The 17704-nt window shown below is 39.4% G+C and overlaps 3 protein-coding genes and 1 pseudogene across 3 annotated transcripts; 1 reads left to right on the plus strand and 3 right to left on the minus strand.

Annotated features, from left to right (window-relative positions):
* Positions 1–1569: 1569 nt before the first annotated feature.
* Positions 1570–7494, minus strand: LOC104759680 (putative long-chain-alcohol O-fatty-acyltransferase 10; annotated as a pseudogene).
* On the minus strand, positions 4833–6013 carry LOC147923586 (uncharacterized). Its single transcript, XM_087494375.1, has 2 exons — positions 5163–6013; positions 4833–4876 (listed from the first exon to the last, which is right to left on the minus strand). The coding sequence occupies exons 1-2, from the start codon at positions 5893–5895 to the stop codon at positions 4833–4835; spliced, it is 777 nt and encodes a 258-aa protein (XP_087350501.1). The 5' UTR covers positions 5896–6013.
* A 643-nt stretch (positions 7495–8137) lies between the features above and the next one.
* LOC147923587 (dihydrolipoyllysine-residue acetyltransferase component 5 of pyruvate dehydrogenase complex, chloroplastic) lies at positions 8138–10677 on the plus strand. Its single transcript, XM_087495613.1, has 6 exons — positions 8138–9156; positions 9455–9646; positions 9740–9827; positions 9954–10024; positions 10180–10263; positions 10383–10677. The coding sequence occupies exons 1-6, from the start codon at positions 8302–8304 to the stop codon at positions 10485–10487; spliced, it is 1395 nt and encodes a 464-aa protein (XP_087351739.1). The 5' UTR covers positions 8138–8301; the 3' UTR covers positions 10488–10677.
* A 56-nt stretch (positions 10678–10733) lies between these two features.
* LOC147923588 (uncharacterized) lies at positions 10734–14154 on the minus strand. The gene is made up of 2 exons (XM_087495612.1): positions 11272–14154; positions 10734–11196 (listed from the first exon to the last, which is right to left on the minus strand). Exons 1-2 carry the CDS (start codon positions 13844–13846, stop codon positions 10889–10891), a joined length of 2883 nt encoding a protein of 960 aa, XP_087351738.1. The 5' UTR covers positions 13847–14154; the 3' UTR covers positions 10734–10888.
* Between the last annotated feature and the right edge of the window lie 3550 nt (positions 14155–17704).

The following is a 17704-nucleotide window of genomic DNA, read 5'->3' on the forward strand; positions in this document are numbered from 1 at the left end:
AGATTATGAATCTAGATAATATGTTTTACAAGATAACAGAAGAATCACCAATGATTATTTTGAATATTTAATAAGTGTACTCATGATTTATCATATGCTCCAGTGTTTACTTTCTAATCTTGTAATCACCCTTAATATAAAAAATTGGAATTATGCATATTAAAATATGGCTCATGTCATAAAAATTTATGAAATATCTTATACTATATCTCACATTAAATTTTGAATAAAATTCATGGAAAGAAAAATGTGTCAAATTTAATGTTTTTTAGATTCGATATATTATATCTATTTTCTAATCATTTTAAAATAAATACTATAATTACCATTAAATTATTTTGTGAAACTATTGTTTCCTCTTATTTCATGGGGGTGATTAAGCAATTATGTTATTTTTATTTTCTTTTAGTACATACGTTTTAAAGACAGTCAAACTGTAACTTATAGAATATTAATTATAATTTAATTTTATCTGAGTTTTGTCTTTAATACAATATATATATGATTATTGGATACAATGTGATTTTTTAAATATATTAGAACATATTTTATATTTTTAAATTAGTCTGTCATAAATTAATTTGGCTTCAATTTATATTTTAAAAGTATGAAAACTTTTTTTTGTTTTAATTGGTTAGATCAGTAGTTTCATTTTTATCTGAGTTTTGTCTTTATTACAATATATATGATTATTGAATACAATATGATTTTTAAAATATATTAGTACATGTTCTATATTTTAAAATTAGTCTATCATAAATGAACTTGGTTTCAATTTTTACATTAAAGTATGAAAACTTTTTTGTTTTAATTGGTTTGATTAGTAGTTTTATTTTTAAGTTATATGGTATCTGCTTTCATTAGAAAAATATATTATATGTTAAAACTAAAAAGTTGGAAGAAATATATTTTTGTGACAATGTGATTTTTGTTTTTAAAGCTATACACTATATAAGATATAAATAAAATAACGTATGTAAAAATGTTTAATTTATGATTAGTGAGAAAGACATATGTCACAAATATAGAGCGCCAAGTGTCGCATTGGCAGGCAAAGTTAAAAAAAAACCATTCTCATATTATATAAGATTTACTCACTTGGCAAAAAGAAAAAAAAAAATACTAAACTAGCTTCTTCATTATTAGAACTTGTGACAAACAACTAGAAATGATCTTACTTCTTAGGCATGGATGTCCAACACAAACAAGTTGGATATGCGGTTAGCTCATAGGAGGTATCACTTCTATATCACTTCCAGAGTATCCCTAGATCCTAATTATCTATGATCGAATCTGTAAATCATGATCGTCATCGTTTTGGCTTAGATTATCTGATCCATTCTTTTAGGAGTCATAAAAAGCTTTATATCCACAGATGGCGGCAAATTTCAGATGTTAAAACCCAGTTTGTTGTGATTTAAAACTATAATACATAAATGCGGATCAACGCTTCCGTAAATAACACAAAGATCGAGCTAGTTCATATTAGACATAAAAACAAAAAGAAAAAAAAAAAAACATGATATGTGTTCATATCAAAGAAGAAAATGACATTCCACTTTTTGGTGATTATAACTGAAAGTTAAAAACCTTGCGTTTTAAGAAATCAATGAATAGGGAGGCTTCATTGGCGCGTCTCTCCAACATGTTGCTCCTTTTGTAAATATTGAATGAATGTTGTGTGTTATTAACAACTGCCTTGCGGCGTTTATATACAAGACTCGATGTCGATGACTCGATGAACCCTAAACGTGGAGTGCCCACCAAGTAAATACACAAGTCGGTTTATACAATACAATATCGAGGCCCAATATACAACACAGCCCAATACTCCCCCTCAAGATGGAGCGTGTAGATCACAAACGCCCAACTTGGACATTAGATTACTAAACTGAACTTTTCCCAATGCTTTAGTTAAAAGATCAGCCAACTGCTCCTTAGTACCGATATGAGCAGTTGTAAGAACTCCGCTTTTGATGGCATCACGTACCCGATGACAATCGATCTCGATATGTTTCGTTCTTTCATGAAAAACTGGATTAGCAGCAATATAGAGAGCAGACTTACTATCACAAAAGAGGCGAGAAGGTCCAGTTGGTGGGAAACCCAAATCTTTAAAGAGTTGTCGTAACCACATTATCTCACGCGTGGCAATAGACATTGCTCGATACTCGGCTTCACAAGACGACTGCGACACCACCTTTTGTTTCTTAGTCTTCCAAGAGATAGGAGACCCACCAAGCAAAGCAACATATGCGGTTAAAGAACGACGAGACAGCGGACAAGTCCCCCAATCGGCATCGCAGTAAACCGAGAGTTGCAAGTCTGCACGAGAACTAAGTAAAATACCTTGTCCAGCTGTTCCTTTAAGATAAGATACAACACGTAATGCAGCATCCATATGCCTCTCTCTCGGCTTCTGCATAAATTGGGACAAGATGTGAACAGAATAAGAAAGATCAGGTCGAGTATTGGCAAGATAAATGAGACGACCAACGAGTCTTCGATACGATGCGGGCTCCGGAATGTAAGGACTATTATCCGTAGCTAAGTGATGATTTTGCTCCATCGGTGTAGCAGCAGGTCGTGAACCCAGCAACCTTGTTTCACTGACAATATCCAAAGCATATTTTCTTTGTGTCAACATAAAACCTTCTTCATTACGGGCAATCTCAATGCCGAGAAAATATTTAAGTTTTCCCAAATCTTTCATACGAAAACACTCTCCGAGATATGTCTTAAACTTACGAATGGCCTCACCATCATTACCACAAACAACGAGATCATCAACGTAAACTAAAACTCGAATCTCTACACTTCCACGTGTGTAAGTAAACAAAGAGTAGTCAGAATAGGACTGAACAAAACCGGCCTTAGTGAGAGCCGTAGAGAGCTTTTCATACCAACATCGCGGTGCTTGTCGCAAACCATAAAGAGATTTTTGTAAGCGAAGCACTTTATTCGGAGCTGAATATGTAAAACCTTGCGGAAGCTTGATATACACCTCTTCACGGAGATCACCATGGAGGAAAGCGTTGTGCACATCCATTTGATGCACTTCCCAATTATTTGCCGCCACAATGCGTAACAATGCGTGAACCGTTGTCATTTTGACAACCGGTGCAAAAGTTTCAGAAAAATCCTCACCAGCAACTTGTCGATTTCCCAACACCACAAGCCTTGCCTTATATCGTTCAATACTCCCATTAGAGTGATACTTGATTTTGTAAACCAACATTGTGTCGAGAGAAACCTTCCCTGGAGGCAAGTCTGCAGCACTAAATGTGTTTGTTTCTTCAAGGGCTCCAACCTCTTTACCCATAGCATTCGTCCAACGTTTATCTTTGATAGCCTCTTTAAAACTTCGTGGTTCCACAGCCGCACTCACGGCTGCAAGAAACGCCTGATGCAAAGATGAAAACCGGGCATCAGTGATAAAATCAATGAGAGGATAGAGTGAATTACCTTGGACCGTGTCGCGAGGATCGCTGATGGAGAGATCGGGAAGAACGTGATTATCGGAGTTATTTGCCACTGCATTATATAACACATAATCTTTCAAACGAACAGACGATATCTTTTGACGTTTGCCCTGTCCCATTTCAGGTTCAGGCTGCGAAACAACATTGTTGTGATCACTAACACCAGTATCTTCAACAACCAGCCCCGGACTACCCGGTAAAATAGGTCCAACTTCGAGGATGGCACCATCAAGCTCGGCTGGACTGACTTCCCGTACTTTGGGTTCAACAACATTAACAAGCAAGCCACTATCCTGGATACTCCCCCTGTCGGTGGAGTTACTGACACTCCCCCTGTTTCCAACAGGCTCCGACCTATCCATAATCCAGTCAGTGTCACATGTGTTAAATGTAACACCATGAGGCAACGCTGGTTCCAACTGAACAGAAAAGGGAAATTCACCCTCCTTGAATATAACATCACGAGAGACAAAAAATTCATTAGTATCCAAATCATATAGTTTCCAACCTTTCTTTCCGTACGGATATCCCACAAACACACACTTTCTACTACAAGGAACAAACTTGTCTTTGTCCCGTATCTGCTTATGTGCATAGCACAAGGAACCGAACACCCGCAAGTCATCATACACCGGTTGTTCTCCAAACAACACTTCATGAGGACATTTATTGTGAAGTAACTTTGTTGGCGTCAAATTGATAACATGTGCCACCGTTAATATCGCTTCTCCCCAAAACTTTGTAGGCAAGTTTGCTTGAAATAACAAGGATCTTGCGACATTGAGGAGATGACGATGCTTTCTTTCCACTCTCCCATTTTGTTGTGGTGTTCCTACACAAGTTGTTTGATGCACAATCCCTTTTTCTCTAAAGAAAGAAGACAAACAAAGAAACTCTGTTCCATTATCGCTTCTCACCATCTTAACTGCCTTCCCAAACTGTTTTTCGGAGTATGCACAAAAATTTTGGAGAACACTCTTAACTTCTGATTTTTCTAACAACAAGAACGTCCACACCGTTCGGGAAAAATCATCCAAGATTGTCAAAAAATAAGCTGCGCCATTAGAGGCTTTAATACGGTACGGACCCCATACATCGACATGGATTAAAGAAAAACACTCGCTTGTTTTATTAATACTATCAGAGAACATCTCTCTAGTTTGCTTAGCCCGAAAACATGTCTCACAATGACTTGGACTAGCAGAAACGGAAACACCAGAAAATAAAGGCATAGTAGATAAAACTGAATATGAAGGATGTCCCAACCGCTGATGCCACAAAACTTCATCAACTCTCCGAACTGTCTTGTTTACACGAGCAGTTTTTACATCTGTAAAATAATAAACTCCATCACGTTCTGTCCTGGCTCCAATCAGCGTCCTCAAAAACCGGTCCTGTAAAACACACACCGCATCGGTGAAAAAGGCAAAACAGTTAGAATGCTTCAAAAGCTTCGAAACCGAAACTAACGTGCAATTCAAGTCGGTACATATAACACTTCATATAAACTAATACGATCTGACAAACGAAACACCCCCGTTTGTGTCGACAAAGTTGTACTTCCATCTGCAAAACCAATTGTATACGGAGAAGTATTTTTGAGATTTGACAGAACCGACAAATCTCCCGTCATGTGGTGTGATGCTCCTGTATCAAGAATCACATCTCCATATTTCTTACCGATTAGCTTATCACTCCCACCATTGGATTTTTCTTTGAGCATCTGCGAGAGTGCTTGCAACATTTGCTCCGGAGTTAGGTCCGCGGGGGTTCCGTTAGGATGTGGACTTGTTGCATACGCAACATTTACTTGACCTCTTCCTCGTCCACCAAGTTGACCACCGTGACCACCTCTTCGTGATTGGCCACGTCCTCCGCGACCTCCTCTCTCTGAAAACCATTCGGGATACCCCACGATCTGCCAGCAAGAGCTCTTTTCATGCCCAGCTCTACCGCAGTTAGAACAGAGCCGATCACGTCCTCTGTTTCCACCGGAGACTTGTACTCCAAAATTACCTCCGTCACGGGATTCACGACGAGCTCCACTTGATTCACCGTGTCCTTGCTCTAGACGAGTCACGAACCCAACAGCTTCATGTTGTTGTTCACGAGCTTTAGCAGAGTTGAGTCTATCTTCTTCTCGGATAACTTTGCTATATGCCTTTCCGAGATCCGGCAACACGTCCGCTTCAATGATGGCAGTCACGACATGCCCAAACCTTGACTCGTCTAGCCCCATCACGAATTGGTGAACTCGTTCTTCTTCTCTCTCCTTTTCATACGTTGCCGCTGCTCCACATGTACACGCCGGTAGAGGTCGATATGTTTGGAGTTCTTCCCACATCTTAGCAAGCCTACCATAGTAGTCAATTACCGCTTGCCCATCTTGTTTACACGACGCCAGCTTAGCCATCAACTGATGCACACGCACCTTGTTCCCGACGGAGAACCGCTCCTTCAGATTTTCCCACAACTTGTGAGCATCGTTGATGAATGTCACCGTCGATCTCTGACGTCCTCAACCACCCAACTATCATCGAGTTCACGCTCAACCACGAGTCCAGATCCGCATGTCCCTCACACGGCTTTTTCAGACTCCCGTCGATGAAGCCCGTCTTTCTCTTTGCTTGTAAAGCATTCAACATCTCCATAGCCCACTCGTTATAGTTATCACCCTTTAGTTGCACCGAGGTGATGAGAGCCCCTGGGTTATCGGATGAAAACACAGAGTAAGGAGACACAGCTACACCTTTGTCACCGGTCACGCCGGTCGCGACAATCTTTTTACTATCGTCACCCATCGTACGAACAAGAAACTTTCGGAACTTCCGAACAAGAAACGAAAAAGAAAAGAAAACTCAAGAAATTTAGAAGCTTAGATCGAATTAGGAGGATGTATGCTCTGATACCATGTAAATATTGAATGAATGTTGTGTGTGTTATTAACAACTGCCTTGCGGCGTTTATATACAAGACTCGATGACTCGATGAACCCTAAACGTGGAGTGCCCACCAAGTAAATACACAAGTCGGTTTATACAATACAATATCGAGGCCCAATATACAACACAGCCCAATACCTTTGAATCTGACGAAAGAACAACAAATCACCTGTCACAATCAAGAAAACAAGCGTGAACAACCGTGACACCATCGGACTCAACAGCCATCGGCATCTTCCTCTTCACCGCTATTTCCACTGATGTGCAGACCCCATGTAATACAAAGAACCAAGTAACTTCCCATGTAGGCGTCTCACGGTTTATGTAGAAGTATACAAGCTCGTGAACCAAACCAGAGAAGACGAATGTCGTGAAACGCCCTATGAACCTTGCCCAATTGGTGGACCCCATTTGGTGCTGCCATACTGAACACACCGGAAAATAGATGCATGGTCGGTAAATAGCCGAGACCATGAGGTTCCAACGGCGACCCCAGAAATCTTGAAGAGACGTGGCTAAGTATGGTTTATTAAAATGTGGCTCCAGGTCGCATCCAAGAATGATGGTTAGCAAAGCGTTGACGATGGTTAAAAGAACGTCCAACACCAGGTATAGATGCAATGGATGGAGACATCGTAGAAGAATTGGAGGCAAAAAAATTTTGTATAGTTACGAACGTTTAACAACACCCCCAAAAATGCAACTTTACTAGGGAAAACCCATTTGGGTACATGCTTTTGAGAGTTAGGGTTTTCTTGAAGCTTGATGGGGAAGCAAGTGAAGCATATGAATCGGAAAAGATTTTTGGGAAGTGGTACAAGAGGACCTTTGTCAAAAGCAAATAGGATTAGCTTTAAATTGGCAAGTATAGAGAGGCAAAACGCTGTAGTAGAAGAGAAAACAGTAAAGAAGAAGAACAAAGGAAGAACAAGAAAAAGAACACAGACGGGAAGAACAAAGAGTAATCGATAAACACCACTTTTGATCTTGGATGGTACGTAGTAACAGTAAGACACAGAGATTATTGCAGAAACCCATACTTTGACGAAGCTCTTGAGTTCTTCCTCCATCGCTCTGTTCTTTTATTTTTTTTTAGTTTTTTGTGCGTTGCTCAGTTTCTGCAATATAACCTAGGTCTGGCTAAGTTTTAACCTGGTTGTTTGGCGTGTCCAAAAAGTAATCGAATTGAAGAGAAAATTAGGAATGTGGTTTACAGGTCAAACAATGAAGAACAAGGTTTGCTTCTACGTAATCTGTCTTTTGACTTCTGATTTCCTTCTCTAATTGCTGGCTCTTGTCTTATTTGTACTCCGTCTCGTTTGAACCGCATCGGTCAGGACTGCAAGACTATGCGCTTTGATTCCACCAACTACTTCAACGACCATGAAGGTCAAACATATATGATTATCACAGTTGCAGGCTTCTTCTTAGACATTGAGCGATCCTCATTGTATTTCAGAGATTGTTTTGACATTATGAAACTCACAAGTAGTTTCTAGTCTCATTATATTTCTTGATTGCTTAAACTAAAAACTTTCAATTAGAACCAATGAGAGAGAGAGAGAGCACTCCTACTACCTACTGAAGTCATATATTTTCTCTGTCTATAGGGAAATACAAAAGCAAGTGAAACCGTGGGTAAAAGAAAAAACTATAAATAAGGGTGAAAAGCCCAATAATTATCTATTGGGCCTTCACGAAAAGCCAAACAATAAATCACACAGGTAGAGTGACACCATGATCGTCACCGGTAAATTAGTTGGCAACTCACTCCGCCTGCTCTTCGATAACTCCGAGGAACCGCCTCTCTCTCTCTCACTCCTTAAATCACATTTCTCTCTCTCTCTGGCATTGTGATTAACGAAATTGGGAAAAAAATGTCTCGTCTTCTCCAAACACCCTTCTTACCCTCCGTGTCTCTCCCCACAAAAACACGATCGTCCGTTCCGGGTTTCCGGGTAAAGCCCCGGACCATCCCAATCCAAGCAAAGATCCGAGAAATCTTCATGCCTGCACTAAGTTCCACGATGACCGAAGGCAAAATCGTCTCTTGGGTTAAATCCGAAGGCGATAAGCTCAACAAAGGAGAGAGTGTTGTCGTTGTTGAATCCGATAAAGCTGATATGGACGTTGAGACCTTTTACGACGGTTACCTCGCTGCAATCATGGTTGAAGAAGGTGGTGTTGCTCCCGTTGGTTCAGCTATTGCTTTGTTAGCTGAGACTGAGGATGAGATCGCTGATGCTAAGGCTAAAGCTTCCGGTGGTGGTGATTCTAAGCCTCCTCCTCCTCCTCCGGCTTCTCCTCCGACTCCTGCAGTTGAATCACCTGTGTCTGTTGAGAAGAAGGTTGCGGCTCCCGTGTCGGTTAAGGCTGTGGCTGCGTCTTCGGTGCATCCGGCGTCTGAAGGAGGGAAGAGGATTGTTGCGTCTCCGTATGCTAAGAAGTTAGCTAAGGAATTGAAGGTTGAGTTGGCTGGTTTGGTTGGAAGTGGACCGATGGGAAGGATTGTGGCTAAAGATGTTGAGGCGGTTTCAGCTGGAGGAGGAGTTCAAGCTGCCGCAGCTGTTAAGGAGGTAGCGGCAGCTCCTGGTGTGGAGCTCGGATCGGTGGTTCCGTTTACGACAATGCAGGGTGCTGTGAGTAGGAATATGGTGGAGAGTCTTGCGGTTCCTACTTTTAGAGTCGGATACACGATCACTACTGATGCTCTTGATGCTCTCTACAAGAAGGTGAGTAAGTTCTGAAAATTAGGTTGGTTGACATGATAGGAAACTGGAATAGATTGGTTGATGAGAATAATACAAATGGATGGAAATTTTATGAACTTTATGATAGAAAATTTGAAGAAGATTGTAGCTTTAAGGGTTGCACTTTTGTTACCTATATAATCAATCGTTCACCACTGATTTGGGGGTCTCGTTTTGTCCAAGGTTTATATGTTGGCCAATAGATAGCTCAGAAGCACACACTGAGTTCGAACAGTAAGTTTATGTATTGATTTGTATTGTATTGTTTTCTTTGGTTTAGATTAAGTCGAAAGGTGTGACAATGACGGCACTCCTAGCAAAGGCAACTGCACTCGCACTGGCAAAACATCCAGTTGTAAATTCTTCCTGTAGAGATGGTAACAGTTTTGTGTATAACAGTAGCATCAACGTTGCTGTTGCTGTTGCTATTGATGGTGGTCTGATCACTCCGGTGCTTCAGAACGCTGATAAGGTTCTTTTCTTTTGTATGCTTTATAACAGGTTTTGAGTTTTATTCTGTCTTCAAAACCGGTATATAACAGATTGTTCTCTCTTTTGTAAATAGGTTGACATTTATTCGTTGTCTAGAAAATGGAAAGAATTGGTTGATAAGGCCCGAGCCAAGCAGCTACAGCCTCAGGAGTACAACACTGGTAAACCTAATACTAGAATATACAAGTGATTTTGAGTTTGAGATTTTGCAACGGAAATGTTTGTTAAGTAGGTTCATAATCAGTTGTCAACATTGTTTGAGACTTGATACTTTTTTTCTCCTTCAGGAACCTTCACTCTATCTAACCTTGGAATGTTTGGCGTCGATCGGTTTGATGCCATTCTACCCCCTGGAACTGTAAGTGCTTTTTACTCTACGTATTTTTTTATTTATTTTATATTATATACATTAATGTAGTTTCTAAAACTATTTAGCGTATATCTTTTAGCCTAATAATTATGCTAAGGAATAACAGCTCAATGAGTTTTTTTTGTTGTCTATGATCAATGAAGGGAGCAATTATGGCTGTAGGAGCATCTCAACCTTCAACGGTTGCTACTAAAGACGGACGCATTGGCATGAAAAACCAGATGCAGGTAAATCTTATTATCAACCATCGTTAGACCTTGGTCATCTTCTCCTTTTGTCTTCATGAAATCGTCTCGAGTTGTCCTGGGAACTTGTCACTGATGACTGAACACTTGCAAACCCACAGGTGAATGTGACAGCAGATCATCGTGTCATCTATGGTGCTGATCTCGCACAGTTCTTGCAAACATTGGCAAGCATTATTGAGGACCCAAAGGACCTGACATTTTAGGCCAAATGACTGCTTTTCGCATCCCAGTCTTCTCTGATTTTGATTTCATGGGAGCTTGTATTTCTGCGGTAATCAATTTCTTTGATAGAGTCGACCTTTCAAGAGTAATGTTGAACATAATCATTTCTTTGTTTTGAGCTATCTTTGCAACATTTGGCGCATTGAAAGGCCTTCTCACATGATTTTCCCACTGACTTTTTCATATTTATCCACTTCCTGTGATGAATCTAATATGGACTGATAATATTAAACCACAACTCTGAATGCATTAGATCCTTCTTGTTTATCAGCATCTCTAAAATGGAGATGCAGAGAATAGTGTCTGCCAGAGGAAAGAAATCTCCATATGCTGCTTATACATACAGTAACAAGCAAAAATTTACATCTATCATCTGACACTTTTACTTTAGTCTTGTGAGCATCTTTAGGACAGTCTTCATCTTTGGCCTTGCCCCAGGAGAGATGTTTATGCAGGCAAGAGCAACACTGAGGGCACGGAGCATCTGCCTTGTTGCTACAGATGATGTTTTACTCACTCTGAGATCAAGAATGTTGTTGCACTGTTCTTGTTGGCTCGAATGACTCTGCACCCACTTAGCCAATTCTCTTCCTTCGCTTACCGCTTGCCTCCCAGTCAACAACTCCAAAAGAATCACCCCAAAGCTGTAGACGTTCCCAGCCATTGTCACCCTCATAGTGTAAGCATACTCTGATGAAAGATTAAAAGTGAAGGATTAAGAGAGTTGATGTTTTTTAGACAAGCCGAAAAACATTTTGCACTCACCTGGTGGAATGTAGCCGATGGTGCCTGCAACTGCTGAGAGGCTGCTGTTGCTTTTGGATGGATCGATTACCTTAAACAGTTCAATGTCCCCTACTAAGGGCTCAGTGAGCGACTTGAGCATAATTTTTTTACTTGAGAGATCAGGTAGAAGGATTGGTTCACGGCCGCTGGATTTGGATCCATGCAAGTAAGAGATCCCCTGAGCTATGCCAACCGCAATACTGTACCTGCTCGTCCAATCAACCACATCACTGGTATGGTTGTGTAGAACATCGTAAAGGGTACGCATGTGAGGAAAGTCATAGATGAGCAAGCATCCTTCTGAATAGAGCACATATGCTAGTGGAACCATTACGTTCGTGTGATGCAGCTTGCCCAACATCTCTAGCTCTTGCTCTAGTTGCTCGCTACTGGCTAGCTGGAAAAGCCTGTCTCTTGTGTTAAGTCTTTTGATAAAGTAACTCGAACCAGAGGGCATGCCTACTCTGTAGTAACTCCAGAACATTGTCTGATGCAGAGCATTTTCTGGATGAGCAACAGCTTCGACAGCTTTGGTGAAGTTGATGTTTGATCTGTGTATAGGGTTTGAAGTGAGAAGCTTTCCATGAATGACCTCGGGGAGAACAGTTGATCCTTCTTCAGCTGGGTCGACTTGCATGTTGTTAACTCCCTTGAAGCGCCTAGAAAGTTTGAGCACGATGAGAGTTGTGATCCCTGCCACGAGAGCAAGAACTCCAAGGACAACAAATATTACAACCATAACTAGTTTGCTTTTCCCAGATTGGCTTCTCTTGATAGAGACTTCATCCTCATTGATTGACTTGATCCCGGGGTTTCCACTGATATTAACTAAAACATTTCGGGTGAACCTAGGCATATCTCCGCTTAGTTGGTTGTTGGAAAGTATAAGCTGCGTGAGAGATATTAAACTGCCAGAAGGAGGGATTTCGCCTGAAAGTTTGTTATTTGACAGATCAAGAACTTCCAAGTTTATAAGTTGAAACAATGAAGTGGGGATAGGCCCTTCAAACATGTTGTAGCTGAGATTCAATGAAATCTGTAACTTTGGTGGCATTACTGGAATCCTACCGCTTAGCCGGTTTTGTCCAAGCTGAAGTTCTATCACATTCTCCAGATCTCCAATGTTTTCAGGTATGGTACCAGTCAGATGATTTCCTTGCAAGTTCATGTTGGAAAGCTTCTTTAGCTGCAAAAGAGAAGGTGGTATGGATCCACTCAGAGAATTCCAGCTGATATTGAGAATCAAGAGGTTAATTAACAATGTGATAGTATCTGGGATTTCTCCGGTAAGCTTGTTTTGCTGCAGTTGTAACACTTGAAGGCGGGTAAGGTTTCCAAATGAAGGAGGTATTATCCCGGAGAACCCGTTCATAGCCAAGTTCAGAAGATTCAAGCTCACAAGGTTTCCAAATGCAGAAGGTATGTGGCCTGTTAAACGGTTGTTGTCCATCTCCAGGTAGGTTAGGTTCTGCAGTGATTCAAACGCAGCTGAGGGCACAGACCCTGTTAGCTTATTGCTTCCAAGTCTCAGCCTAACCAGGCTAGACGAAATGCTTTGTGGTATCCATCCAACAAGTTGATTAGATGACAGATCCACAGAGACGAGTTTAAGCTGTGACAAAAGATCACCTGGAATCGACCCGTTTAGGTAGTTGAAGCTGAGGTCTAAGTTTGCGAGGTTTTTAGTGATCCCTGAAGGGATTACTCCGGTGAATTTGTTACGGTTAGCTGCAAATCTACGCAAAGTTTGGATTCTTGAAAGTGATTCTGGGATTGTCCCGCTAAGATTATTGTTGGAAAGAATTAAACTTTCTAACTTGGAGAGGTTTCCCAATGAACTCGGGATTGAGCCAATAAGATGATTATCACTGAGATCTATCAGCCTTAATTCTTGATAATGTCCGATGCCCTCGGGGATAGTACCGCTCAAATGGTTATCTGAAACCTCGAGCTTCTCAAGACTTTTGGTCAAATTGATCGGAACAGAACCAGTTAAACTGTTGAAGCTAAGATTCAAACTCCTCAACTGAACCAACCCCTCAAAACCATAATCTCGAATGATCCCACTCAACACGTTGTAAGAGATATCAAGAACCGCCAATTTGGAGAAACCGCGGAAACTAGGAGAAGAAGAGAAGTTGTTGGAGCTCAAGTTCAGATGCTTAAACCCAACTAGTCTTTCGCAATTCGTCACAAAACCATCTGGGATTAAGCTTAAACTGTTGTTGGAGACATCAAGAGACTCCAAAGTATGGAGATTGCAGACAACTGGTAAGAAGGAAGAATTGGACAGATCAAAGCCAGAGACAGAGAGGCTAATCACAGAGCCATTGTCTGGCCGGCTGCAAAGAACACCGTTCCATGAACATGGATTCATCTCAGAACCAGGACGGTTCCAATCCGGGATATTAAGGAATCTTGAGAGTTCGATCATTGTGTTTTTCTGGTCCGGAGACAGCTCCGAGAAACATACATGGCAACAAGACCAGAAGATGAAGAAGAGACAGAACATGAACTTACCTGTTTCTGGATGAACATGTATCTTCTTCATCATCTTTCTTGACCCCGGTGATTATTGTTTTCAGGCAAAAAAGGTATGATGAAAAGCTTAACGCGTCAAGATTGCCGAGAAAATTCGATTAGAAAACGGAAACAGACAGGTCAAGGAAAGTGAAGAGAATAGCTAACAGTGTGTACTTTCCGTCTCGTGTTGATTGGGTTGAAGGAGTTGACTTGACTGATGCGTTAACACAAGTCTTTTTCGAGTGAAGCTTTCCCACGTCATCACTCTTTGTTTTTTTTTTTTTTTTTTTTGACAAAAGTGTACGTTCACATTGTTGACCATAATAGTTTACTTTGTTCCTTCTTTTTTCGAGGAAACCGTAGAGAACCCTAATCATTTAAACGTTTTTTAAAAGGAAAAATAGGCCTTCAAAATTTCAAACAAAATGCTTATACATAATTTGAATTGCCTATAATATATAATTCGCTGTCTACAGGAAAAAAGATTATCATATAAAATTGGGTGAATTTGTCTAATAACCAAAACAAAAAAATCATAATAGAAATTAACACTATATTTGAAAAAAATTAGAAGATTATGATTGGAATATAGCAAAATTACTAATTTAGTATTTGTAGGTAGTGGAGGGCATGGTGGCTATTGGTCGGAGGTGTTGGCCGGTGGCCGGCGGCGGTGTCCAGTGGACGGAGGAGATTGCCGGAGGCCGGCGGTTGGAGGAAGTTGCCGGAGGCCAACGGCCGGAGGAGGTGGCCGGAGTTGGTCGCCGGAGATTCTCGCTGGAAGTGGTCGCCAGAGGTTCTCGCTGGAGATGGTCGCTGGAGGTTCTCGCCGGAAATGGTCGCCGGAGGTTCTCGCCGGTGATGTTCACCGGATGTGGTTGCCGGAGGTGGTCGCAGGAGATTCTCGCCGGAAGTTGTCGGCGGTGGTGATGGTCGGTAGTCGGAGGTTGTGATGGTGGTGGTAAGAGGATGGTTGGGGTGTTAGTGATGGTTGGAGGTAGGATGGTGAAGGGTAGAAAATGTCATTAATACATAAAATATAGGTTATATATTAGACACATGGTTAGTGTGGTTAGTTTTTAAATTATAGTATTTTATTTTGGTTATACACTCCAATTCCCATATAAAAATTTTAGGAGTTTTAAAGACGACAAAATATAAAATTGTCAAGCATGTTTTAGAGAAAAAGTTCTATTGTTTTTAATGCAAGTTTTGTTTCAAATTTAATTAGTAGTATTTTCCATAAATAGAAACTTTTTAATAAATTTTATATCTGATTATGCATATTGTGAACTTCACTTAAATCGAATAGTGAGGAATATATGAGGAAACCTTTTTAAAAATTTTACTTTCCTCACAAATCATCTTGATTTTTTTATTGTAGTAAATTCGCAAGTCTACTATTCTATGAAAACTATTTTTCATTCACGTTATGTTCTCCAGAAAAAAACTATAATGAATCTTAATTCGGGCGTTAAATATAGATTTTTATGGAGACACTACTCATGAATTCCAAGAAGCTCTAGAGACTCTAAATTTCATACAAAAATTGGCTTTATGGGATCCAACACTAGAAAATTTTTCTTCTGAATTGAAGCTAGCCAGCCATAACTAAAATTATTTCGCAATTGTTCAGAAAAAAATTTCCAACAAAAATCAAGGATAACATGGCTGTGGGACGATGATCAAAAAACTACCTTCTTCCATCACACTTGTCAAAGTAGAGAAGCAACCATTTTTTTGTTTTTGTCAACAGCTTTATTTGATTAGCCTTAAAACAACCAATGCGAAAGAATATCGTTTACAAATAAACCCAAAAGCAGTTCGGCTCGTATTTTACGTGCCAAATTATCCACTTAAGTATTAGCTTGACGAGAAACTAAAATAAATGAAAAATGAAGAAAAATCTTCTTATCGTTTTGAATCTCTTCTAGGTAGGTTGAGAAGGTGGACCACTCGGTTGGAAAAGATACCATTTTCACCAAATCTAAGCAGTCGGTTACGAACATCACATCTCTCTTGTTTGCTTCCATCATACACTTCATTTTCCACACTAGTGTTTCCCCTCTGCGTGTAAAGCTGACAAACTACGACAGAGATTTGCAGCCCCCATGGTTGGCAACGGGTCTTTACAACGGGAATAATACCACCCTATTCCTACAAAAAAATCACTATCCTTCCAAGAGCCATCAATAAAACACCTATAGCCCAAATACCTCATGGATTGTATGGTTCAAACATGGGATTGTTGAGGCTCTTGTAGAAGTTCCAATTGAAGCAACCATAATGTCACAAAATAAGTCATCTGACAAATATTTTTAAAGCCAATTGGGATATATTTGGAAAAAAATTTGTCATGGCTGTTTAATATTTTTCTGTGTATGTATTCATGCCTTGTAGTGTCAACGCCAGAACATTGTCCTTAATACCGACATAACAAACATGCAAGACCATCCACCAATTATTTATTGCAACATTATTTATAAGGTTTTATCCAAGATTACGACCAACCGGTTGAAGCTCATTATGCCTGAAGCATAGAACCGAATCAGAGTGAATACGTTAATTTATGGTTCATTTTGACCATCTTTCGTAATTAGCACCATTCAAAAGAAGATGTGTTAGCACCTTTGATGTGTTATCGTTTAAGTTTTGAGTTTAACATCATTCTTGCATTAATAATACTTTGTTTGCCAGAATCATTGCCATCATTCTGATTCAAGCTAATTAAAGCAATTAAGAACATTTAGGTTTTAAGAGTTTACGAGCGGCATGACAGAGCTTCTTTCAAACGGGCATAACTTATGTTTGGGTTTGAGGTTTCATCTAATTCCATTTGCAGATAAAAGATAGCTTTTTAAAATTTCCAACGACACCTCGAAAATTTGATCTGGTGTTTGGGAAGGTCTTTAACTGGTGTCAAACTTCTTCTTGAATGGCTGCTGGTTTTTAACTAGTTTTTAGATTTTGGTTTTTAGCTTTTGGATTTTGGTTTTTGATTTTTGGTGTAGATTTTAGTTTTTACAAAATCCTGAATGGTGAATTAATTAGTTCTTGGTTTTTATGTATAATAATTATTTTAAAAATAATAAAATAATAATTATAAATTTTTATTAAAAGATTAAAAAAAATACAATGATGCACAAAAAAAAGGTTTTAGTTTATCTTAAAATTTAAAGAAATTAGAATAAATATATATCAGAAAAAAAGAAAAAAAAAAAAAAAAGAAAAAAAAAAAAGAAAAAGTCACGCTTAAAAACCCACAAAATGTGGTTTTTAGATTTTATGAACAAATGGCTAAAATCCTCCAAAATCTGGTTTTACTAAATTCTAGGAAATCTATTTTTCTCAAAATCGTTAATAGCTTAGAAAGTGGAATTTACAAAATCTAAAGCCAAAAACTGCACCAAAATCAAGTGCCATTCAAGGCCCTAATATTTTGAAAATTGTCATGAAACTCTTTTTCTCGCCTTTTGTCCCTTTTTGTTAAAACATGTAAAGACTCTTGAAAGTACTTATAACACCTGAAACCTTATTAAAAACCTATAAACGTACAGTAAAATAGACAAAAATGCATTGTTATTGTTGGTTCCAAATGTGTTTTGTTGAGAAAATTGTCGTTATACAGTCCATGTGTGCCATGTTTGTCAGAAAAATGAATAAATTACTCTGATTCTCCAAATATGAATCCTAATGATGCCATTACTCCCTAATCGATGATGACTTCTTTCCATTTTTTTTTCTCTTTTGCCTTTCTCACCTCATTTGATGAATTCAGTAGATTATGAATTTGGTTAACATAAGATGTCGACTTATTAGTTTTGTTGGAGTAGAATGGGCTGAACTTCCTTAGACTATATCAACAAAATTTTATTGCACTACAAAGTAG

Source organism: Camelina sativa, chromosome 17 (genome assembly GCF_030686135.1).
Source record: "Camelina sativa cultivar CO46 ecotype springtype chromosome 17, ASM3068613v1".
Classification (NCBI taxonomy): Eukaryota; Viridiplantae; Streptophyta; class Magnoliopsida; order Brassicales; family Brassicaceae; genus Camelina; species Camelina sativa.